General features: G+C 46.2%; 1 protein-coding gene across 6 annotated transcripts in view; it reads left to right on the plus strand.

Moving 5' to 3' along the window:
* The first annotated feature begins 340 nt into the window (after nucleotides 1–340).
* Nucleotides 341–22,134, plus strand: part of ZNF185 (zinc finger protein 185 with LIM domain) — a 52,616-nt gene continuing 30,822 nt past the window's right edge. For 5 of the 6 annotated variants that reach the window (XM_074834993.1, XM_074834996.1, XM_074834995.1 and 2 more), the window contains exons 1-4: nucleotides 2,484–2,612; nucleotides 17,819–17,894; nucleotides 20,321–20,459; nucleotides 21,049–21,108. In XM_074834993.1, coding sequence (XP_074691094.1) covers nucleotides 17,870–17,894; nucleotides 20,321–20,459; nucleotides 21,049–21,108 — 224 coding nt within the window. In that variant the 5' untranslated portion in view covers nucleotides 2,484–2,612; nucleotides 17,819–17,869. Of the gene's footprint in view, nucleotides 383–2,483; nucleotides 2,613–17,818; nucleotides 17,895–20,320; nucleotides 20,460–21,048; nucleotides 21,109–22,134 lie in introns of those variants that run through there. The other variant, XM_074834994.1, reaches the window with a different exon arrangement.

The following is a 22,134-nucleotide window of genomic DNA, read 5'->3' on the forward strand; positions in this document are numbered from 1 at the left end:
TGGCTTTCCCAGACAAGTCCTAACTCTTGCTTTACTCTGAAGAAGCTGTGCGTGGCCAGTGTGATGTACAGCAGTGAGTAGGCAAATGCTCTCCTTCACTCAACAAGTGCTGCTGCACAACAGCCTTACATCTCACAGCTGTGTTAGCCAGCAGCTGAAATTACCTAGGTAGTGTTTGCACCAGAAGACCATGGCTCAATTAAGTGAAATAAAATGTCTCCTTTTGTCCCTTCTCTCAGGAGCATTGCTGCAGGATTAGCACAGCATGGAGAACCCCGTGTGGGACTGATAGGGATTTCAGATGGATCAGCAAGGGACTTCTGCTATTTTCACACGGAGTAGCAAGTGAGCTGACTCCTGAAATGGAGGAAGTCTGTGTAAGGTCAGTGCTTAATCAGTGGGGCTTTGGGTGGCATCAGGAGGTTGAACATGGAGGCTGAAGATTGAGGAGACTTTAAAGAGTTGAGTTTGACAGGGTTTGAATGGTACTTCATGTTGTGGAGGCATTTCTCTCTATCTCTCTAGGCTACGTGCTGTGCAGCGTGTCTTGCACTAACAACTGGTGCACCCAAGTTGTTGTGATGGAGCTGCCAGCTCGGAAATACATTCTCTGCTGTTCCACCTTGCCACCACACCCCTGACTTTAAGACCTGTCTTTGGATGTTTTGTATATATGCTTGGACGTGTATTTTCAAGCTAATAACAAAATGTTACTTAATACTGCACCTATCTCCTCTTAGTTAATTAGAAAAGCATTTCTTTGCTGGGTTCCTTTCCTCTGAGGAAGAGAGCAATGCTGATAGACAACTAATGTTTTCGCTTGCATGCATGCCTGTTCAACAAAATAGTTGTCTGAATCTAGTAAAATAACACTGAGCTTCTGTGTGTATTGTTTTAGGATCTCCTTATGCATTTATTTGGTGTTTAAGGTACTCATAATAAGTGCTTTTTCCTTTTTTTTATTCTATTTTGAGCATTCATTGTGGAACAGTGTGTTCACAGTGGAAAAAAAGCGTAGTCGTTAGACCCTGGGGTGTCCCTTCTGCTTGCTTGGCAGTGGACCTATTGTACCCGAAAGGCTGGCCAGGCTGTTACTCACTATTATTTCAGCAAAGAACCTGAACAAACCTTCAGCAAACGATGGGATGACTCAGGAGTTACTGAAAATAAAGCTGTGCTGACAGCTGGAGCCCTGAAGCAGAGGATGCTTTACTAGGGTAGGGTCTGGGCTGCATTTTAAACAGCCCACTTTAAACATCTTAATTTTTCCTGAGTTGGATGCCCCTCTGTGCCCACTCCGAGTTCAGGGTGCGGCTTTGTGAATATTACGTCTTCTTTCCTGCGCTTATCTCAGCTGGGATCACCAGCAGCCTCTGGGGAAGAAAGCTCAGCTGAGCCTGCGCTGTTGCTGGTGTTGCAGCGTGAGTAGATCAGAGAGAAAGATCTGGGATTGGAGTAACAACGTTGACATCAGGGCTTTTCAGACGTTATCTTCGTTGTGCTGCTGGGAGCCAGGGATGGGTTTTTAGCCCTGTTATAGCACATCCCAACCAGCCTGCAGGTGGTTTGCCCACCATCCTACAGCAGATCTGTTGCAGAGCTGCGAGGAGAGCGCAGGAGCACTTCTCTCCATCAGCTCATCTACTACAGACTTGACATCACTTCTGATCGGTTCACAGGGGCTGGGGAGAGTGTGTGCAGGTAGGTACAGAGGTGAGGAGATGTCCTGACAGATGCTCGGTTGGGCTTCATCACGAACTCCTTACCACGCTGTGGCTGTCCCGGCCTGAAGCCCTGACTTCTCAGAAGTTCTCTAAACTCACTTCCCCAACCACAGGTCGGTAGGAATTGGCAAAAAGTGTATCCAGGGGTCTTGCTGTGTCCATTCAGAGACTCACCAAAGTTGGGCCTCAGGGATCTTGTGGTGACCACAGCAATTAGAAGGGGAAATAAACTGAGGAAGATGAGAGTACCTGGCAATTTCCTCCGCACTGAATAGCGATAATCACACTTGCGAACCTCATTTAATTAGTTAGAACTAGACAATCACTGCCAAGTGCTAATTACAGTGCCAGTTCCTGATGCTACCTGGGTACCACTGCTGTTAAGTGGCTCTCTCAGACTTAAGGGCTTGCCGGTACCTGCGCAGCAGGGGGGGGTGCCCGCTCCCCCTTCCTGCGGGACAAGCCTGTCTGGTAATGCCTGGCCTAAGAAGAAATTCAGTGGGGTGAGAGCTGGGGGGCTGCTCTCTGCTGTCCCATTGCAGCGCAGGGCTGGGGAACATGGCATTTGCTGGAGAATGTGAGGAATGTAGAGGAGAGCTTACAGGGAGGGGAGACCGTGCCGTCTGAATGGAGAAACCTGTTTGATTCCCCTGAAGGGCAAAACACACCCAAGTCTCCTCCTCAAAACAAGGCTTGGCTTCCAGGAGCCAGCCCTCTCGGTCCGCCCGGCAGGTAAGAGCTCAGCCTCGCCCACAGCTGCCTTTGCTGCCAGGGAGGATCGGAGATACCCGCTGCGAGCCCTTGGGGGGCAAAAGTGCCGGGAGATTGCTTGCAGACTGCTCCGCATCGGTCTTTTGGGGGGAAGCCACAGCTGAGGAGCCTCTGCAGGTAGGGCTGGGCAGGGAGGCTGGTCCTCTGAGCCTTGCAGAGGGCAGCTGGGGTGCTGCTTCTCTCCGAGTTCACCTGCTCTCTCTGCCTGGGGAGGAGGAGGAAGAGGAGGGCTGTCCTTTCCTAACCTGCTGATGTAGGGATCTGGCGGGGATGAGGGAGACTTGAACTGATTAGGGAAATGAATCTCTTTTCTGTAGTGTGTTGGACCAAAGTGTGGATCTAAAATGGTACTTGAGTACTACAGGGATGGTCTCAGTACACAAATGAGGCAGAAGAGGGGAGGTTTAGGTACGGGTCTTTGTTGCTTGCCCCTGTCCGATCACTGAGTTTCCTCCCAGCCCATTGCCCCTCATCTTTCTAAAATCCGTCCCCTCTTAATTTACTAATTAAGAGGTAGAGCAGGAGGCACGGCAGTGAACTAACTGGGGAACAGCCTGTGTGTGGGCAGGAGTGAGCAGAGTCTGGACAACACGGGTAAAATTTGAGCCTGTGACACTTGACAGCCTCTTGAGAGACTTGGGGTAAGCTGCGCCACTTTCTGCCTCTCCAACTCCACCTCCTCAGGACCCGTGTCCTGAAGGATGAAGAGGGGTGCTGATAGAGATTTTTCTCTCTCTCCTGCTCTGCTTAATTTTGTTTCTCTCTGAATTAGTATGAAATCAGCACCCTGGAAAGGAGTGGTAAAGCTGGTACAGAGGAGATGAGCACCTGCCTCGGTCCTTGCTTCATCCTGCCTCCAAGCTTGGCGAATGCCTTCTCCATTTCCCCATCCCCACCCCCCTGTTCAGCCCTTGGCTGCTTCAGGACAAACTCCTAGCAGGAGGATGAGCTGGATTCAGCTGGAAAGGTTGCTCCACCGCCAGCTGGGGAGCCGAGATGTCCTCCTTCAGGACATTGTATTTAGGCTAGTTTATTTTATTCATACAGCCAAAGAAAAAGCATTAAATTTGTTCCCCCAAATTTATCATGTATATTTGGAAGTTCCGATTTCCACAAATGACAGATTGTAGTTTTCTTTTACAAAAACATTGTTTTTCCTTGGTAAAACTTCGTACCGTCTCTGCGATGTCATGAAGCTTCAATGAGATTTTCTGTCTTCTGTTTGTGATACAAATGCAAAGCTCTGCCTTTGAAAGCAAGACAAACTTTTCCTTCCTTCTTGCTTTCATTGCTTTCATCTTTAGACATCAAGACTTAAGGTCAATAGCATGTGGGTGCGGTAAACATCCTTTACATCCTTCTTCCTTTTCAAATACAGAAATTAGTTGAGCAATTAGGAATTAATGCCTTGTAATTAGACTAATGAAACTGTATACCTAGTATAGTGAAAAATGATCCAGTAATTTTTGGCAGTAACAGCAGCGAGTTTTTGTGTTTGGGGGTGGTCATGCTGTGTAGGTTTGTACAGCTCCTAGCACAACAGGGCCCCAAGATCTCTTGGGATAGGCAGGTTTGCGTGCTGCTCTAATTAAGTTTATGCCACACTTTCCTGACTTCAATAGCTCACGTCTTTGCCAACTTCTTCTGGTCGGACTGAATTTTTTTTTTTTTTTTGTGGGGTATGTGGTTGCAAGTGAATTAAAAGAAATTATAATTGTGCACTTGTAGCTTTACAGCCGTTGTCTCTGACACATCTGAAATGTGTCTGCATTGCTCGTGTTAATGAGTTCTGTGAAGGCAATTGCAAGTTTTCATCTCTTTTTTTTCCCCATGCTCGGGGAAGAAGTTTGCTGTCCCCAGGTAGCAGTGACCAAGATCCTGAGGAACCGTGGTGCTGGGCTGAGGCTTTTCACAGAGATCCTGCACAGCCACCCAGGCTTCACTGCAGCTGTAAGTGCTTGATGCTTCTGCAGTTTGTGTTCAGGGTCATGTTGGCCACCCTGAAAAAGGTGGATGCGCAGTTTGATGACTGTGATGCAGTTTAATTTATTTGACTAGCATCATGGAAGAACTGTGGCAGAAGCATAAAATGTCACCTGCAGCAGAGTAACCATCCATCCTCTCCAGCCTGCCTCCACCTAACTCCTCAAACCTGAGTCCACCTGACTCCTCAAGCGCCTCTAGCAGTGGTTCCTGTGGAAAAGAGCCCCCTCTTGTAGCCTGGCTTTCTCATTAGAGCATCTCTACATGCGCTGAGCTATTGTATTGCACAAGCCTAGAAGGGGTGATTTAAGGTTGCCTGAACTGCTTCAACTATGGCATTCTGATCATTCACAAGCTTGACTTTAGAAATCTCCTGGTGCTTCTTAAATATCCCCAAGTGTGTGTGTAACAGTGTCAGTGTTAAATAGTCACTGCATGGAAGGGGGGAAGGCAAGAGTAAAAAGCTGGTCCTTCAGAGAAGCTAAGCATTGTCTAAAATCTGAGGAGTCATCACCCTGCCTGTATGGAGCATCATAAACCTTTCTGCTGCTGGGAGGCAGTTATGCGTGAGTTTATCCCCATTTGAAAGCCCACAGCCATCCAGTTGCTGGGGTCCCAAGGTGTGATTTGCCATTGAGGCTCAGTCCAAGTCCTGGAGTGTGCCTCAGGCTGCGGGTCTGGACTTTCAGAAACTGACTGACAACCTCCTACTTCAAATACAGTCAGCTACCTGGGTGCATGAGGTGGGATGAGATCCTAAATTGCAGGTTGTGAGTTCATAGCGTGAAGCCTGAAGTGTAATTCCTGTTGCCACTCATTTCCCCAAGTGCAGACAGTGGGAGGGAAGTGTCCATCCTTCCCAGGCGCAGGATGTCATTCAAGTCAGAGTTCAAAGGTGAAATAAATCTAGTTTTAAGAATGCTGGCTCAAAAATGTCACAGCCACTGGGCACAAAGTGCTAATCCAGCATAAACTTCCTTTACCAGTTCAAACTTGCTCAAATGAATTTAAAGGGTTAACTTTGTTCTGGCAGGGCTAGATCAGGTACAGTCTACCCAGGCTGCTCTCACTTCACAGCAGATCAGGTAACAGCTGACATAAAAGCATAACATTGGCACAAAGTTTGCATTGTGTGCTCTGGCTAATCCAAGAGAAATGCAAGTATGTGCCCACGCCTAATCCAGATCACTGGAGGGAGTCTGACAGTGCATAGATCTGGATTAGCAATCCTGCAACCTGAATACTGCCTTTCTGGCACAGGGTGTCTGGTGGCTACATCTAACCTATGTTGGAGAGGCTTTCTCTCCCTGATCCTCCTTCCTGTCAGTTTGTGAAAGCTGGGCTTGATCTGCTGAATGTTAAACCAAGGTCCCACCTTTCACCATATGGGCTGGAGAGTAGGGACTTGGACCCTGATTTAGGTCTAGATGACAAAATTCTCAGCAGAATTAAGGAGGTTCAAATGAAGAAGATTCAAACATTTTGCAAGCTTTAAATACATTTTAATTTGAGGACCGTGAAGGTCAGAATAGGCATCAATTATCATTAAACCAGGATATTCTTCCGCATGACTGACCTCAGTCCTGTTTGCGGCTGAGGGCCAGCACTCAGCTCGCTGGCTGAGTCCTCCATTAGCACACAAGTTTCTAGCTGGTGAAATGAGTTCTGTGCTTCTACCCAGGAATAGGAGGAACACGTGAGAGCTCCTTGGAAAGCAGTGTGACAGCACGGGTGGTCTCTGCTAGCAGGCAGCAGAGCCCAGAGCTGCTGGCTTCAGGTCCTGGATCACTGTAGGCAGGACAGAATTGCTTTGCAGTTGGTCACATACGTGATGCCACGTAGACATTGGGCTGAAGGAGAGTAACACTGGTTTAGGACGCAGTTTGTTGTCTATTGCTATCTCAACAGAAAGGTCATTAGGAGTTTAACTCCCTGTTGCAGGGACTAGGGAATGCAGCAGTGCATGGGTCAGCTATGGGGTACCTGTCCAGAAAGGGTCTGACTGACACAGCATTTCCTGGCGCAGAGCATCTCACCGTGCAGCTCTGCCAGGGACCAGCACAGTAAAGCGAGCCTGGTGCCTCGGACATCAAAGGGCGATCCCGTCCTGAGACCGGGGAGCGAGGCACTGGGAACAGGAGGGCTGTAACATGAACTCGGTGGCCGGCCTGGGCTGTGCGGACAGTTCAGGAGTCTAAAGGCACCCTGTGGCGCTCTCCAGGAAAGCTGTATTTACAGGATCAAAGCAGCTCTGCTTCCTTTCCCAGGGCATTCATTTAGTCCTCAGAACTAGGTCCAACGTTGGATCCAGCTCATCACCAAGATGAACAGAGGGCAAGGTGGCTATTAGGTGCAAAGGGGCTATTACTACAAGTGCCCTACAAACTCCTGACAACAGCAGGCTAAAAAAATTGTTATTAACATTTTAAAGTTGCAGTTGAGCCATCAAAAAGGAGGATGGCTGCCAGTTTTTTTTTCTGTGCGTTTGCAGGTAATAGGAGCTGCAGTCAGCTTTTAAAGAATAGTAAGTGTTTCATCTCCTGGGGTATAATTACATCTTTTAAGTGGCTTACATGGAAGGCAGAATCATTCCCAATTAAGTGATGGGCTGCTGATTTCAGGCACTTGAAGAATTTATTAGCAAAGAGTGCTGGTCTGGCTGTACCTCAGCTCCTTTTCAGAGGACTGTGTAAGTGGGCAAGGACACATCACCCTCTCCCTCCGTCAGCTGCCCAGGGCCAGCTGTGGCCTCCATGGCCTTGGGGAGAGCAGTGGCCATGGGGACAGATGAGCACAGCTGCAGCTAGTCCCTCATTCAGCCCACGGGCTGTGATCTGTAGGGATCACTCCCTGCTAAGGGTAAGAGTGGAGTTTGTGGTGCCTGAGCCACCTCTCAGCTCCTCTGCTGGTACCCCTGACGATGGTGTGTGTTACCACCTGCCCCCGGGCAGCCAAACTGAGCTCTTCAGCTTGTTTAGTGTAGCACAGCCACCTGCTTGCCTGGCATGGTGAAGGTTTTCAGAGCTGCTCTGAAGCGCTGCTGAGAGACAGACACTCTCTATCCCGTTAGCATCAGTGGCGTACCTTGAAGCCTCTTGAAAAATTCAAAGCGCATTGAAATACCCAAGGCAGGACAGGGACCACTGCAGCACCCCGGATGGTGCAGAGGGAGAGCTGAGCTGGCTGGCTGCCTGCAGACGGACACACCCTGAAGATTAAAATCTAAACAAGGTTTCAGCTCCCCTTTCCTTATTAAATACCTTGTAATTGCTTTCATTCACGTGATGAGGATCTTCAGTTAGTGTCTTCAGTGGGAGGCGGTGTATCGGCAGGTACTGTGCCCTTCCTGCTTGCAGTCAGCAGATGACTCCAAAGCGAGGGCTGTCTGCCTGTCTAGCTCTGTAGCAAAGGTGTTTGTGCAGGGGTTCCCAGAGGTGGACATAACCTGCATGTGATTTTGAAGGCTATGCTTGTAAAGGGTCTTGGTGGTGCTCCATGCCTTTGAAAATCAGGGCTTTTGTAGAGGTAGTTAGCATGGATTTAGCTAGCAGCTGCATTTGAAGCATGCACTCTCAGATCACAGTCTAGTAGCATTTCACTCCTGTACAGGCAGCGCATTTATTTCTTGTGCTGAGGTGCTCATGTTGGATGCTTTGTCAGCAGGAATTAGCCAGCGTAACACCCATTTTTATGGGTCTCCTGTTGCCTGGAACAATCCCAGTGCTATATCGCAGAGGCTGGTGTTTGAAAGCTGGGCACTAGTTGCAATCAGCTAGCATATAAATTTGAGGGACTTGCATTGAGAGTGGCCATATTGTACTAGAAACATGAGTCTGAGCTGGACTTTAGATCACAGATAATTTCAAATATCAGAAAGAGCATCTAGCTGTGATGTATTTGTACTGCCCAGGGATGGGCATCCAGTTTCCTCTATCTTGATGCTGCTTATAGGGAAGGGATAGAAGGGAAGCAGGAGGGGATGAGGGGGGCAGGCCTGGAGATCACTCTGGCTTGTGAGGTTCTCTGCAGAATTAAGGAGATTGTAAACTGTCATAACTGAGCCAAATTCATCCCTGCTACTCCCTGAAATCAGCCCTGCATAGCTGATGGAGAAGGAAACCCAGCTTACCAACAGAGGTTCTCCCAGTAATATCACTCAGATGATCAACCTCATCTTCTCCAGCATACCCAGCACATAGCTCCACCTGTGCTACATACCCAAGACCTGCTATCGCAGGGAGGGGAGAGGCAATTTGGGTTTAATTGCCTGCAAGCTGGTCAGCTCCTGACTCATAAAGGGCTCGTGAGAACTTGGGGAGAGGAGATGAATTTAAAAATTGCTCTGTCCATCCATGACATGTTCTTCCCCCATGTAGGAATTGATGGCAGTTTCAGTTTTCTCTGTTTCTCTGCTGTTATGATGCATGCTGGAAACATCCTGTGAAGTCAGAGCCTTGGTAAGGTGCTAGCCTGTCTGAATCTTGACTGTGGGCAGATCCAGCAAGAGGGAAGGACAGGTCTGGGAAACAAGGAGAGAACAGACGAAAGACATAACAGTGATATCAGGCCTAAGCAGCACACCAGGGCTGAACATGGAGTGGAGAAGCCTACAGCAAGCCAAGAGGGCAAGGTGGAAGGTTTGGAAGAGCAGAATTGCCTATTTACCCTGTTGTAGGAGGATCCCATTTTGGAGCAGTACACTGACATAAAGTGAGTGGTCCGTGCTTGCCCCTCTGCTCACCTGGCATCCAGTGCTGGCAGTGAAGCAGGTACAGAAGATCCAAGTTTCAACAGACTGTTCCAACTCTGCTCCTGGGGTAGGATTTCACCACAGATTCTAATGAGGGCACAAGCAGACCACCACAGGGTATTCCTGCAAAACACTCCCATGATGTGCTGCTCCCAGCCAGCAGCTGAGAGAACACCACTCCTGTAGCAAAAGATAAAGCTTCACCTCTTGCCTACGAGCAGAGAGTGGCAGGGAGATGCATCCATCAGAGGGGTAGAGCAGAGGCCAGCTGTGTTGAAGCAGGTATGTCCTTAGGATCATGTGAAGATATACCCTGAATTCCAAGCTTGGGCTGTGGGTAGAGCATTTGGTGAATGTTAATAGGGGAGGGGTCTTCTCAGGGGCTTTTGTGTTGGATTTTTGGCCAGGATTGTGGTGAAGGAGACATCTGGAGTACTTTGGGGAGGCTGTAGCTGGCAGCTGCTTTGCCTTGTGAACTTGGACTGGCAGTGAGAACTTGATACAGCTCTGTGGTTAGGCTTGCACAGTTCCTTTTTTTTTTTTTTTTTTTCAGAATTAGCAACACTGAACCCGTTCAAAAATACATGCAATTTTCACTAAGTTTTTGTTCCCAAGAAGAAAGAAGTTAAAACTTGGAACAAAAGGCTTACTTAAGCCTTTTGTAATGAAGCATTTTAATTTTATGTTTTGAAACAATGTGGGGTTTCCCCTCAATTTTCACTTAATTTAAAACATATATAGCAGCATGTAACCATATATAGCATATGTAACCTTATCCTTTGGCTGATTTGTCATGATCTAGTCTGAATTCTTCTGTTTGCTGCAAGCTGTGTTCTCACGTCAAGCCAGATCAACCTTTTTCTATGCTGGAAACGCTCAGTGAATAAAGTCCTCCATCTTTTGCTGGTTCCTTAATGATGCCTGAGAAATGAGTAAGCCCATAACCCACTAATTTCCCACTCCTCTTAACATTGCGCTGCTACATTGAAAAAGCAGATTACGGAGAGCGGAGAGGAATGCCCCCTCCCTACATGCCAGCAGCAGGGCATGATTCAAGGCCCTTAAAGGATACCTTTGTGCAGGACACAAACCCGAGATGGGCGATGCCACTGGCTCTGCTTGCTGACGCTGGCCACATCAGCGTCTCTCAACAAAGAGGCAGGTGTTTTCTTTGGGCCGTGTGCGGCACCGAGTAGCGTGTTAGGCCTCTCCTTTTATCCTCTTTATTAAATAGACTCAGATGGCACCTGGGGACTTGGTTTTCCTTCCCTCAAGCTAAGGCAGTCAGGAGTTAACCCCTCTTATAACCGTGGTGCTGCCTCTATGTAACAGGCTCCCAGTCATTCATTGAATGGCTCAGGGCTCTTTCCTTCATTAGAGAGCGAACCTGTGTTTGTTTTTTTTCCCCTAGCTTTTTGCAGTCTGCAGACTGCATTTCCTATGGATACACCTGGACTAAACATCGCAGCGGTAGCCATTCCAAACTTATTTTCAGTAAGGGCTTGTTCTTGTAAGCTGTCCACAGGACCCTGGGGGTTTTAAGGATCAGAAGATGAAAATTCTGTAGGCATTTACCCTGGGATTCTGTTACCTCCCATTAAACCTTGTTACACATACAGGCTTTTGGGAAACTGTTTCTTCAGAAATTCAGTAGCTGGTTTGATTCAGCCCACGAGGGGTCTTTTGCAGTTAGGTGTGTTTGCTCAATAGGTTTGGGGTTTGTTTCTCGTGGCCAGAGATGTTAATAACCCCTGTGTCCAGCGTCACTGGGATTGGGACTTACTGGGACAGCTCTTAGAGGTTCCCCTGGTTTCCCCTACTGTTCCCAGCTAAGGGGTTTCTCGCAGAGCCCTGTCCTTCTGCAAGTAAAGCACATCTTCATTTTGGTTTAAGGTAAAAGTGTGGTGAAATTGGCACATTTTTAACAGTCCATGTTTTTCTCCAAATATTTTTTTTTGAGAAAAAACAACAAAACCAAAATGCTCTCCAAATATTATTCCTAGTGCTTGCTGGAAGAACACAAGTCCCAGTGTTGTGTACCATTTGAAACACCCATTCAGAGCTGCATATGCAGAAATACCAACATGCAGTGACTCAGTACTGAGTCCAAACAAAAAGGAAGTATGTAGAATAGAAAAAGTTTAATGTATTTATGTTTAACTACAGATTCAGCCACAGAAAGGATTCAGCTTATGTATTCTTGGTCTAAGTGTCTGTGCACTGCATGTGCTGCAGTGTTTATAACCCACAGACATTACTGTGAACTGGCATGAAAGTAGGTGGTATTTGAATTTGCATCCAGTTGTGCTCTACATGCACAGTACACATGGCTCTGTGGGTCACAGACCTTTTAAAATAGATGAAATCTAAATTATTTTAGCTCAGGACAAGTCTGGAAGAAGATGCAGGAGGAACTGAATTCTGTCCCTTGTGTTACCTAGAAATTTTCCCTAGACTTTGTATTTGACATGGACATGTCTCAAGTATTGCCTGTAGCAATGCCCAGCTGTCCCTGCTGAGGAAGGAGTCACTCCAACAGGCAGGTTTAGGCACCATGGTCAGTCAGGTGGGTTTTTTTTATTGCTTGTTTGATGTCTCTCTAGCAGGGTATGCTCACAAATTCATGGCGGTCCCATCTCTCTCACTGTCCAGGTAAAAGACCTACTGTCATACACCACAGTTTCCTGTAAGCCCAAGTGCCAGGGCTCTGTCCACATGGAAACCAGTATATAACTGGGAGAAATATAGTGCCTGCCCTGGCTTTGTTTCAGTAAGGAGTCAGGGCATGGCAGGAGTACAGGCATGAACAGGGTACTTGGGAAGTCCGTGGTACAGGTGCAGCCTCAATCTACTCAGCAGCAAAAGAAATAAATGGGTGTCTGTCTGCAGCCAGATGCAACTCCTTACTTTCTGTGACTGTTTTCAGAGGGGAGTTGCCTCCCAGAGCTGGTGTTTTTGCAAGCCAGTCTTCTATTTATTTCAGGATCCCAGGGCCCTTTGCAAACATTAAGCCTGAGGCAGCTCTGTAAGGTTGTCCAGGGAAAGTGTGTTAAGGGAATCATCCTTCAAAGTGCGGCCATTTCAGAGTAAACTGGGCAATGCTTAACAGTGCAAGAGAGCCTGCAATAGCTGTTTGGATTAGGAAGCGAAGAAGGATTATTGCTCATTTACATAACGATGGCACCCAAGGGTGCCAATTAGGATCAAGGGCCTATTGCACTGGTGGTGTGCAGACACTTAATAGGAGGCAGTTGGCACCAAAGGGCTCCCACTGGACTTCTGAAGGGAAAACCTTCTGTATAAATAGGGAGGGAACAGGATCTTTATTTAAATGTATTTTTTTGGTCTCAGATTTTATATTTGTAGTGAATGTTTGGGAGAAAATATATATTCCTGAATAGCTCTGTTTGGTATCTAAAACAGAGTGACTTGGTGACTTACTGTATGTCCTTTTATAATAGAGATGTTCCTAGTCACACAGCAGAAGCATTTTCTATTAGGTAATTAATAAACAGAGGGCAAAAGGTGTGTCCAGCCTGGCAGAGCTTATTTTTAACTCTAAGGCAAGAGGGAAGGGATGGATCTAGTTTGAGGCAGAAGAGGTTTTGGTCTACACGAAAGATGGAGATCTTCACATTTTATAAGCACAGTGACGAGAGCTTGCTGCTGTCTGTTTGGAAACAGGTGATTATAGACATGGGGAAGTCAGTGTGGATAGGATTTAAAAAAAAAAAAAGAGAAAATGGGATTCTGCAGTGGTGGAGAGATGGAGAGAGGACTGTGGGACAATGAAGGACAGCTGGTTGGGGGCTGTGTGGGGGACAGTAGTGGGAAAGGTTACAAACCCTTCAGCTGTACCTGCTTGTCTTTCATGCAGTGCCTCAAATCTGAGACCTGCTTGTTGGTGAATGGAGATAAGAATCCCAGAGGTTTTCAGGGGACAGCCACCTTTGCATACCAGTAAAAGAGGAAGTGAGTTGTTTGCTGTCATGCCCCTCTCCAGTGCTACATGCATTTCTGTGGTGCTGCAGGTCTGGAAGTTCCTGTGCGTGCAGAGTGCTCTTTGTCAGCAATAGGATGCTGTAGACATGGGGACTTTGAGTGCCCAAAATACAGAGGGATCCATTGTCGTGTTTCCTCTCCTGAAGCATAATTTTTGGGCCATGGTGAGTCATCTGAACTGAGTTTTTTCCTTTTATCTCTCATTTTGCCACAAGTGCCAGGTGCTGGGCTAATGTTTGAGTTGTGCTGGCAGGAGGAGGCTGGGGAACAACATGTCTCTGGCATCTTGCGTAGAGGAAAGCGTTTCTTCTGGGGCTTTTTTGAGAATCTGTCCTGAAAAAATAGCTGCAGTGGTGTATAGCTGGAGGCTATGCTCACAGCCAGCCCCAGAGATTCACAGGTATCCCTCAGCACTGCCAGAAGAGAGGTTTTTCTTTGCTCTCAAACTCACAGGCCATGCTCACAGCTTCTAAATGACTCTCACAAGGTGGAATGCTGCTTTTGGATAGTAAAACCTCCAGAAATACTACCCACTTCGGTGAAGCCTGGGATTTAACCCACTGGGAGAAACAGCATTTGTATTATCTAAATTCTGGAGGTGCTCAGTGCTGAGGAATTGCAAACCATGCAAAGTTTTTTGAGTATCAGTGTTTTACCCTCCCTCACCTGCTGAGTTCAGATCTCCAAGCTTGATTCAATTGGCACATAATGTTTTTGTTCTCCAGGTGGGAAGTAGAGCTGTTGGGATCAGCTACGGTCTGTTCCAGCACTAGGCAAGTGCGTTTGTTTCTATACCAATAGATGAAATTGTTGTATCCTATGGCTGTAGCTAATAATTCCCAAATAAGCTATACCAACAAAACCACTTTTTGTCCTTGTAACTTAACATCACACATGGAGGTTCCAGTAATATAAAAGCGCATTTGTGAAGAAACACATTCCCTAGCAACATTTTGTTAAGGAAGATTTTGGAAGTGCTCCATGTTGGCTTGTCACAACCTTTCATGGGAATAATAGTAGGCAAGTATTGACAGTTGAACACACCCCCTCCACATCTAGAACTGAGGTCTTTGAGATTTAGTGCACTGCAGACTCACAAAAATTTGAATAGAAGGGCAAAAATGCTTTGAAACATGTCTTGAGGTTCCATAGCACATGTTGAAGCCTAAACTCAAATTTTGCCAAAGAAGGGAAACTGTTTCAATTTCTAAGCTGTCCTTGGAGCAGTAAAAAGCACTTTCTTTCCCAGGAAGGTTGTATCAGTGCTCTAGAGCCAGACACCCTCTTGTTAATCCTCGCTGGCCCCATAAATCCTGTGCTTCTTTCTGCACAGCAGTATAGTTTGAGCAGATGGACTGGGATGTGGTCTTACTGCAGCCTGAGAAGCTGTGTCTACTGTTTCTTATTCTAACCACCAACTGCTGGAGTATCAAAACATGGACAAATACAGTTACGAGGAAGATGCGAGCATTTTTCCTGATAGTAGTTTGCAGATCTGTCTTTCTTTGGTTTGGGTTAGTGGGTCCCATGTATCTCTCTTGTTCATGTTTCTTCATCACAGCTACTATCTTGGCATCCGTAGATGTCAGTTTATCTGCCAGATATCACTGCCAGCTAGCATTGAAACAAGAAAATGAGCTTTTCGTTTCTCATCCAAGAAATGCTGAGTTATTCTATCTGCAGGATTCATGGTATAACCTGGGTTGATTTGTCTTTTAATGTTCTGGTCACTGAGTAGGCACTAAGTATACATAAGATCAGCCCAAAACTTTACCAAGCCCAGTATCCTGTGTTCAACAGGAGCCTACAGCAGGTGATTAAAAAATATGGGCAAGAAATAGGGTACTTGAATTGCTCTTTTCTTGTTGAACCCACTCAGCTTCTGGTGATCTTATTTAGGCTGCATTGCCTTGATCCTCAGGTGAAAGGTAAAGCCAGCCACTTGATAGCCTTCATTAATGAAAGAGAGGAAATGATGCTATAAGGAAGCAAAGAGCTGCTCCAGCTCTCACAAAAGGACCTTTGCATTCCTCTGCACCTGTCCCAGAAGATTTGCTGAAAGCTTCACTCTGGACTCCTTTGTTATGGTGTGGGGCAGGAGGAGAGCCAGCTGTAACCCCCAGCGGTTTCTGCCAGTCGAGCAGTAGAGACCTCCCGATGGGTCGCACTGCGCAGATACACCATCCAGTGCGGCAGTAGGCCTGACCTGGAGCGGCCGGGCTGCTGCTGCCATCGCGTGATTCATAGCTGGAAAAAGCAGGCTGGCAGAAAACATTTGCCAGTCCCCCAAAGCCAAGCCTGATGAGCACCACCAACATGTTCCAACGCCTGTTTGTCAAGCCAGAAATATCAGTGGAGTACGACAGTGTTTGCTGCAGTCCCTCCCAGGATGATGTGAGCTGGGAAGAGGGAAGGCAGCGCCAGAGGAAAAGGCTTGGCCAATGTGTAGTTTCTGGCATGTTTTTATACACATGCTGAGTGCCACCCTTCGTGGCTTCCCTTCCTTTTGAGTGTATTTGTTAGGGGAATTGTGTGAGTAAGAAGCGAAGTTTCTGTTTAAGCAATAAATGGAGAGGTCATTTCTCACAGGGCTGGTGCGTGATACCTGCAGTACGTGCCAGCAGAGCTGCAGTATGTTACTGGGAGCAGAGTTCAGTCCTGCACCTCCGTGAGCTCCAGCCCTCGCTCCAGCCCTTCCTGAGAATCTTTCCTAGGTGCTCCTAAATCTCTGCTTATTCCTCTAAATGATCTGGGCTGGAGGGCTAATCACCTCTCAGTTATGCTGCTAGATAGGTAACAGCTCTCCAGCTTCCAAATACCTCCATTATATGACAGCGTGTAGCCTATACCTACTTCTGCCATGATTTACCCTGGATCAGGGCCATATCAAACTCTTGGGATAGTTCTTTTTCACTGCTTCTCATCCTCCACTTGCTTCAGCTTTATTTTGTCCTGGAATAGGAAATTAAATACTTAAATAGGAATTTAATAAGTAGAAGAGAGGAAAAAATGCACCTCTGAATTGCAGTTAACAAGCTAGCTGTGGTCTGAGTCTGCTTTGCTCGGATATTGTTGGTAATGAAGCCACATGGCTTCTCTATGTGAAGGTCCAAGATGCTGTGATTTCTTTTTAATCCAAAATTGCCAGATTACAACCTGTCAGCTGTGTTCCTGCACAGCTTTACAAGTATTTAGAAGCTCTTCATGGATATCTAGGACAATGTTACAGTTTTAATTTCTCTCTAAATAGCAGGGTCAATTAAATTTGCGTGGGAAGGGGGATGTGGGAAGGATAAGAAAAGAGGTGGGCTGTCTGCTTATGGTGAAAGCTGAATTAATGTTTGGGAGTGTTTGGAAAAGGGAGAGGGAGCCTTGGGGTAATAGCTGAGAGGTTGTTCACAATCTCAGTGCAAACTGGATGAGCAGTGGATATGCAGTAGGTAGATCTTCAGCTGAGACAAGCCAAAGGAGTAGACTTTGCCAAGAAGCAATACTATGAGATCAGCACTCGGCATTCCTTACAGGCATGTGGCTTCGCAGCAATATTGCAGGGACAAGCCCACCAGTAGATAATAACAACCTAATTTTAGATTCACAGGCTCCCAAATAGGGTTGGGCATTTTTATTAATGAGTAGCATAGTCACTTAAGAATCCAGGTTCAGCAGATAGTTTTGGCAAGGAGAGAATGGAGGGTTATAAAAGCTGGAAGTTGCCCTTGATTTTCTCCTCTGGAACAAGGGCTCATCCCACATCTTACATGAAAAACTTTAGAGAGTGAAAAAAGAAAAGAAACATTTCTGATAAACATGTAATCTGGTGCTGAATTAACCTGGGTTCTAACCTCAGGACAATGAGTGGTTTTGCTTTTGTTTGTTTGTTTACAAATTAAAAAAAAATTCTCTTGTCAGACTCTGAAACAACCAATCTTTTTTCCTGACTTTTAGTTTGTGGTTGGTTTTGATTCAATTACAGCACTAAACAATCAGTGCTCTGCAAATTCCTCATCTCAGAGTGTCTTTGAGGTTGTACGTCCAGGAGTTTCTCCTTGCTGCTTTACTGTGGGCATTTGAAGGAGGGGCCCAGCTGCCATCAGCAGCAAGAACTAACAGGCAGTAAGACGTTCTCTCTGCTGTATCTTGGGGGAATAAGAGATATCTCTGCCAACTGAAATCTGTAAAGAGCCCTTATGTTCTACTCACACTTGACAAAAATACCAAGGTTCACCCAAGCACCTCAGCTACTCTGAGTTCTCTAGACTTGAGAAGGTCTGTCCCACCTGAGTGGCTCTGAGCACTTTTGCTAGGGTCTCCTCCACCACTTTCCTCCCAGACCTGGAAGGATGCATCTGTCATGGCCAATCTGAAGACTTACTGGTGTGGAGAACACACCCATTTGATGTTTCCTATCCTTGAAGCTGACAGTACGTGGCATGGGGAGGAATCACAACTCTAGTATATATGCCATAGTCTCACCATGCTCCAGGCTCCCTGACTGTGACACTGTTCTGATGCTCTCCCTTCCACATAACTTCAAAGTTTTTTATATCAAAACTACTAATCTGCTTTTCCCCTTTTTCATTTCTTCCAGGGGCTTGTTGTCTTCAAACAGTAACTGAAGGGGAAGGCACTTCTGAGAACCATGATGTCCCTGGGTGTCAGTAAAGGTAACTCCTTTCCCCACCCCAAGCTGTTGGGGATCTGTCCACTGTCATGGTTTTCATTTGCATTCTTTGCTCAGTTGTATCTGCTGTAACATCTCTGCTGAACTCTGCCAGTGCAGTGTGTCCAAGGGTAGAAGACACCTCTTCCTTATCTGGGACCTGCTCCAACCTGCAGCTCCAAAATTACATGCATTTGGCTATAATTTCAGTATCCATGAATGTTGAGAGAGCTGAAGAGCTTATAGCCTGGCTGAGGTTTTGAAATGAGCAAAAGACTAATAAACTCCCATATTATTCTCTTTTCAAGACCCTCCTTAAAATTCTGTCTTTGAAATGTCTACTGAAAATACAGCAGCAATTAGCAGCCAGTGCAGCAGCTGACCAGAATGGCTTCTCTGTATCTCTGTCTACCCACAGCCTCTTGTCTTTTCTAGCAGTAAAAAACAGAAGTCTGTGGGCTGCAGACCACCCCTGTGCAGTGTGCAATATCCATACAGTAATGAGAAGACTGCTTTTATTATTAATAATCTCCTAATAATGTCAATTATTAATTCTAATAATTAATAAACTCCTTATTATCAAAGGAGTGTGAAAAAAATCATACTGGGGCTACAAGTTGCTCTGAGTTGTCCCAGGACCATGCCCAAGCTGTAGAGTTCTTTGGCAGACTCTGAGATTTAATTTTTAAGCAACAGATGCTCACATGACCTTTACATGTGAATAGATGGGATGATGCTTCCAAATCCGAGGATAACCTGAAACAGTAATGTGGAGAAGAGTGGAAATGCCTTATTTATTTCCAATAGGCAATAGATTTAATTTTCAATTTCAGTGCTAAGAAAAGCAGCCCTTCCCTTTCCAGGTGCTCCCCATGAGGTGTGTTACTGCTGGTCCCTAAACTGCACCCTGACATAGATGTGGCACCGCATACCTGTGCCTTTTAACTGCTACTGCTATTTCCACATGAGGAAGGACATTCTCTTCATTGCTATAGCTGTCTTTTCCTTATAGAGGAATGGCTTGGATGATAAGAAGTTGTAAAGCTGCAATAACTTCTTGGTGTCTCTAAACACCTGAGCTGTATTGGTCCAAGTGTGACAAGGAGAGCAGGCTTGATGTTTTCAGCCTTTACGAGTCATTTCCAAAATGACAAAAGGTGGAAGATAGTCAGAAATACATAGAAAAGGAGATTTCCTTACCTGGTCTTCATCTTACAATTTCCCCATAGGAAAATAGCTATTTTCCTCAGTAGAAAATGCTGGATGGGGAATTTCTTAGTTAAAACACCTTTTTTTTTTTAAAAAAAATAATATCCAGCTGCAATCAATTTGGCCCAGCAGAACTTTGTCAATCAAGGATGTCTAAAGCCCTTCACATCAGTCACCTGTACATTTCCTTCCCTTGTGAGAGACTGTTTCCCCTTCCCTCGCCTCCCATTTCCTTCCCTGCCTGCTTGCAATATTTTTGGCTTTAATACTCCTCCCCATTAACCTGTGCTTTTTTCACCCACTCTTTTTCCCACTGGGAGGACTTACCAACTTGTAATCCATGACCTTCTGCAATTTCCTACATTTTAATTTTATGTTTTAATTGCCATTGCTGACTGACCTGGTCAGACAATGTAGTTGTGGTTCACTGCCTGAACAGAGACAAGGAGCAGAATGAGGATGGTGGCAGAATTAATGGCTGGACTGGATGATCTTCAAGGTCTTTTCCAACCTAGACAATTCTGTGTGATTCTGTGAATTGCTGTTGGACAGTGAAAGAGAGACCATGCAGAACAGGACATTTCCAGATTTGGGCCAGAACCATACTTCAGGGAGATACGGTTTGAGAATATGTTTTTGAAACTGAACTTTGTAACGGAAATGTGGAAATGAGGAGCTAAAGGAGGTGTCTCCTCCAACTCTGACAGGCCACCAGAAAAAACTGACAGCTAGGTGTTTGCGTTTTATGGCTTACCTCTAACTCCCAACTCTGGGCTTACCTTCATGCTCTAGACGTATCATCCTCTCCCACAAACCAAAAAAATCTTACACTAGAGCTGATGTGATGGGAAATGCCAGAGGAAACACTGCTTTGTAAATACATGATTAGACCACCCACTGAATGTCTTTGTTCTTCCTGAGAGAAAATGATTCATTAATGTTAAACAGTCCCCTGAAAGGAGAGAAAAAAATGGGTGAATCTCTGTAGAGGAGGTGATATATCAGGGTAAATTGATTCTGAAGTTTCAATAACTGCTTGTTTCCATCTTTCATCAGAAGTGGCAAAAGACTCATTCAGTGTTTGAACCTGTGACTGAAAAGAGACCTGTACTCCCTGCTCTCTGAGATTTATGTCGGCTCACCTGCTGACTGACACTGAATTCTTGCCCTTTCTCAGCAACCCTTCTCCTCTCCTCCCGCCTTTCCCTCTGCCTCTCCTAGGACGTGTCATTCCACCCACGGATGAAGACCGCAAGAGGATCATTAAGCAGATGAAGGTTCGCACCACCCTGAAAGGAGATAAGAGCTGGATCCACCACCATAACTCGGACTCTGAGGATGAGAAGAAGAGCAACCCGCTGTAAGTGTGGCCACTGAGGAATGCTCCTCTTCTCCCTTCCCTTTCCCACATCAACCTCCCATGAGTACTCTGTTCTCTGGTCTGAAGAAGAAGCACGTATGGTGCTAGCATGTTCTGGGGTCCCTATGATGCCAGGAAATGACACTGCCAAAGGGAAGCAGTGCTCTAGTTTTTTTTTTATAAATGCAGGCTGGGAAGAAGCTCTGAAAAATGGCCTTTCCTGGGAGCTGGGAATCCAGCAGCACATGCAGATTTGAAGTTTCAGGAGAATTTGAAAGTTTTTTGAAGCCAGATTGTGTTTCACCATCTCTGGAGTGCAAACAAAGGGGCAGACCTTGATGGGAGGGAGTTTAAGTGATAAAACAGCCAGGTCCGCATCTCCCCCTGCAGCTCACAGGGTGTGTCACACAGCCACCCCTGTACCAGGAAACACCACAATCTGCACCAGTTTCTCTTTAATTAGAAACAAAACCAAGCCCAAATTGGTCTTCCCTTAGCAGCTGTCTCCAAAAGCATCACTGCCATGTCCAGCAAGGCAGCTCAGCAAGATCAGAAGTTAATTATGTCATTGTGTTTTCTCTTTACTCAGGTCTGGACGAGCTGCTGGGGGATCCCCAGCCTCAACACCTATTGCTCCCCAGAGTGACAGGTAATTCTGGGGACCCATCCTGTTGCTTCCCTTCTGTGTTATCTCACGGGGTTGATGCATGCTTTCACTGTTTTTTCACAAAAGTCTGCTCTTTCTTCACCTCCTCATACCCACTCACTGCTGTGACTGTGTTGAAAAATATAGTCCTTGAGGAGAGCCTGCATTGTTCAGTATAATGTCTTACAAACTGTCACCTTGTAGAGAGCATGGCTTATCTCCTGCAAAGTCCAGATGGATGAATAGATGGATTGATGTCTTTAATGCAGATGAATGGATGCCTTCAAGCCCATGATCCCACGAGATTACTGGTGCACATCAGCTCCTGTGCTGGTGCAACAACTGTATGCTCTAAGCCTGGGGGCTCCTCAGATCAAGTGAAACCCTGTGTAAGAGCTGAATTTGCTTCAGAGCCAGAGCATGAGGGCTCTTCAGGAATCCAGGAGCTTGTAGGACTAGTGTCCTAAAATATAAAAGTGTTGGAAAGGGCTTAGTCGTATGTGAGAGCTCTTTGCTAGCTGCAGTGCCACTGCTGGGAGAGTATTGCCCTCTCCCATGAGCAGTTTCCTGCTTTCTCTCCCTTTTTCTGTGCCAGCTCTTGTTACTTTCTGTTGCAATTAGGCAGGAGGGTTTCCCTGCCATGACCTACCTCCTTCTGCCCTCCCTCTGCAGCATATTGCTTTATCAGTATAAGTAAAAACAGGGACATTTGTGACATTGAAAATGTGGCATTGGAAGGAGCATCTTCACACAAATGTGTGAGGGTCTGAAGTTAACAGAAAGTGAGTGACAGGGAATCCAGGACACTCAGGATCTGTTTATACTTCAAAGTGAGAACAGGCATTCATATGTCAAGCTGGACAACTTCTCAGCTTCCCTGCTGGTTAGACCAGACATGTACTGAGCTTTCTTACTGAATTATTTTGTGATCCTAAGGGCACCCGGACAGACAGGAAAAGAGGAGGTGGTATCTGGGCAGGGGTGAAGGGAGCCTGTCTGAACTCATTTGATGGGAACCAGGTCCTTGAG

The sequence above is a fragment of the Strix aluco genome, chromosome 10, assembly GCF_031877795.1.
Source record: "Strix aluco isolate bStrAlu1 chromosome 10, bStrAlu1.hap1, whole genome shotgun sequence".
NCBI classification, from domain to species: Eukaryota; Metazoa; Chordata; class Aves; order Strigiformes; family Strigidae; genus Strix; species Strix aluco.